The sequence below is a fragment of the Eimeria mitis genome, genomic scaffold, assembly GCF_000499745.2.
Source record: "Eimeria mitis Houghton genomic scaffold, Emh_scaff711, whole genome shotgun sequence".
Lineage (NCBI taxonomy): Eukaryota > Apicomplexa > Conoidasida > Eucoccidiorida > Eimeriidae > Eimeria > Eimeria mitis.
In genome coordinates this window covers 12,866-13,749 of record NW_013575177.1, presented here as the reverse complement: position 1 = coordinate 13,749, position 884 = coordinate 12,866, and the positions used below count along the sequence as shown (strand labels likewise).

The 884-nt window shown below is 61.5% G+C and overlaps 1 protein-coding gene across 1 annotated transcript in view; it reads right to left on the bottom strand.

The window, feature by feature from the left end:
* The window catches only part of EMH_0020360 (uncharacterized protein), a gene marked incomplete at both ends in the record, with an annotated part of 13,445 nt that overhangs the window by 753 nt on the left and 11,808 nt on the right, over positions 1–884 (bottom strand). The window contains 1 exon segment of the mRNA XM_013501565.1: positions 3–884. Coding sequence (XP_013357019.1) covers positions 3–884 — 882 coding nt within the window.

Genomic DNA, 884 nt, shown 5'->3' with positions numbered 1-884 from the left:
GCCCCCCCGGTGCTGCTGCAGCATTGAGCAGCTGGGGGTCGGCGCATGCAAAGAAGAAGAGAGCAGCAGCTGGGATCGCGCTGCTGCTGCTGCTGCTGCTGCTGCTGCTGTTGCTGCTGCTGCTGCTGCTGCTGGGTATAAAGAGGTGACAAAAGCTTTCAGCTGCTGCCCCTGCAGCTAGCGGTTCGAGGCTCTGCAGCATCCGCCCTGGCATTGCTGCTGCTGCTGCTGCTGCTGCTGCTGCAACGGGAAGAACTGGCGCTGCAGCAGCAGGAGCAGCAAGAGCAGCAGCAGCAGGAACAGCAGCAGAAGCAGCAGCAGCAGCAACAGGGGCTCGGCCCTCTAGATCAGCAAGCGTCAACCCTCCACTGGAGTGGTGATCGTAAACCATCATCTGCTGCTGCTGCTGCTGCTGCTGTGGCTGCTGCTGCTGCTGCTGCTGCTGCAGCTGCTGCAGCTGCTGCTGCTTTTGGTGCAGCAGCAGCTGCTGCTGTAGCACGGGGTGATTGCCACAGCAGCCACAGCCCAGTGAGAACGTCTCCTGTGGTGTTGCTGCTGCTGCTGCTGCTGTTATTGCTGCTGCTGTTGCTGGTGCTGCTGTTGCTGCTGCTGCTAATGCTGCTGCTGCTGTTGGGATGTCTGCGGCCACAGGCAGCGAACATGGGTGCCGCTGTTGCAGCAGCAGCTGCTGCTGCTGCTGCTTCTGCTGCTGCTGCTGGAGATAAGGGTGCTGCTGCTGGAGGAGCAGCTGCTGCTGCTGCACCAGCAGCTGCTGCTGCAGCAGCAACTGCTGCTGAGGCGACCAGTCGAGAGGGAGAGAGCCGTTTGCTGCTGCAGTGCAGCGCTCATCAACAGGCAAAGACACAGCAGCAGCAGCAGCAGCA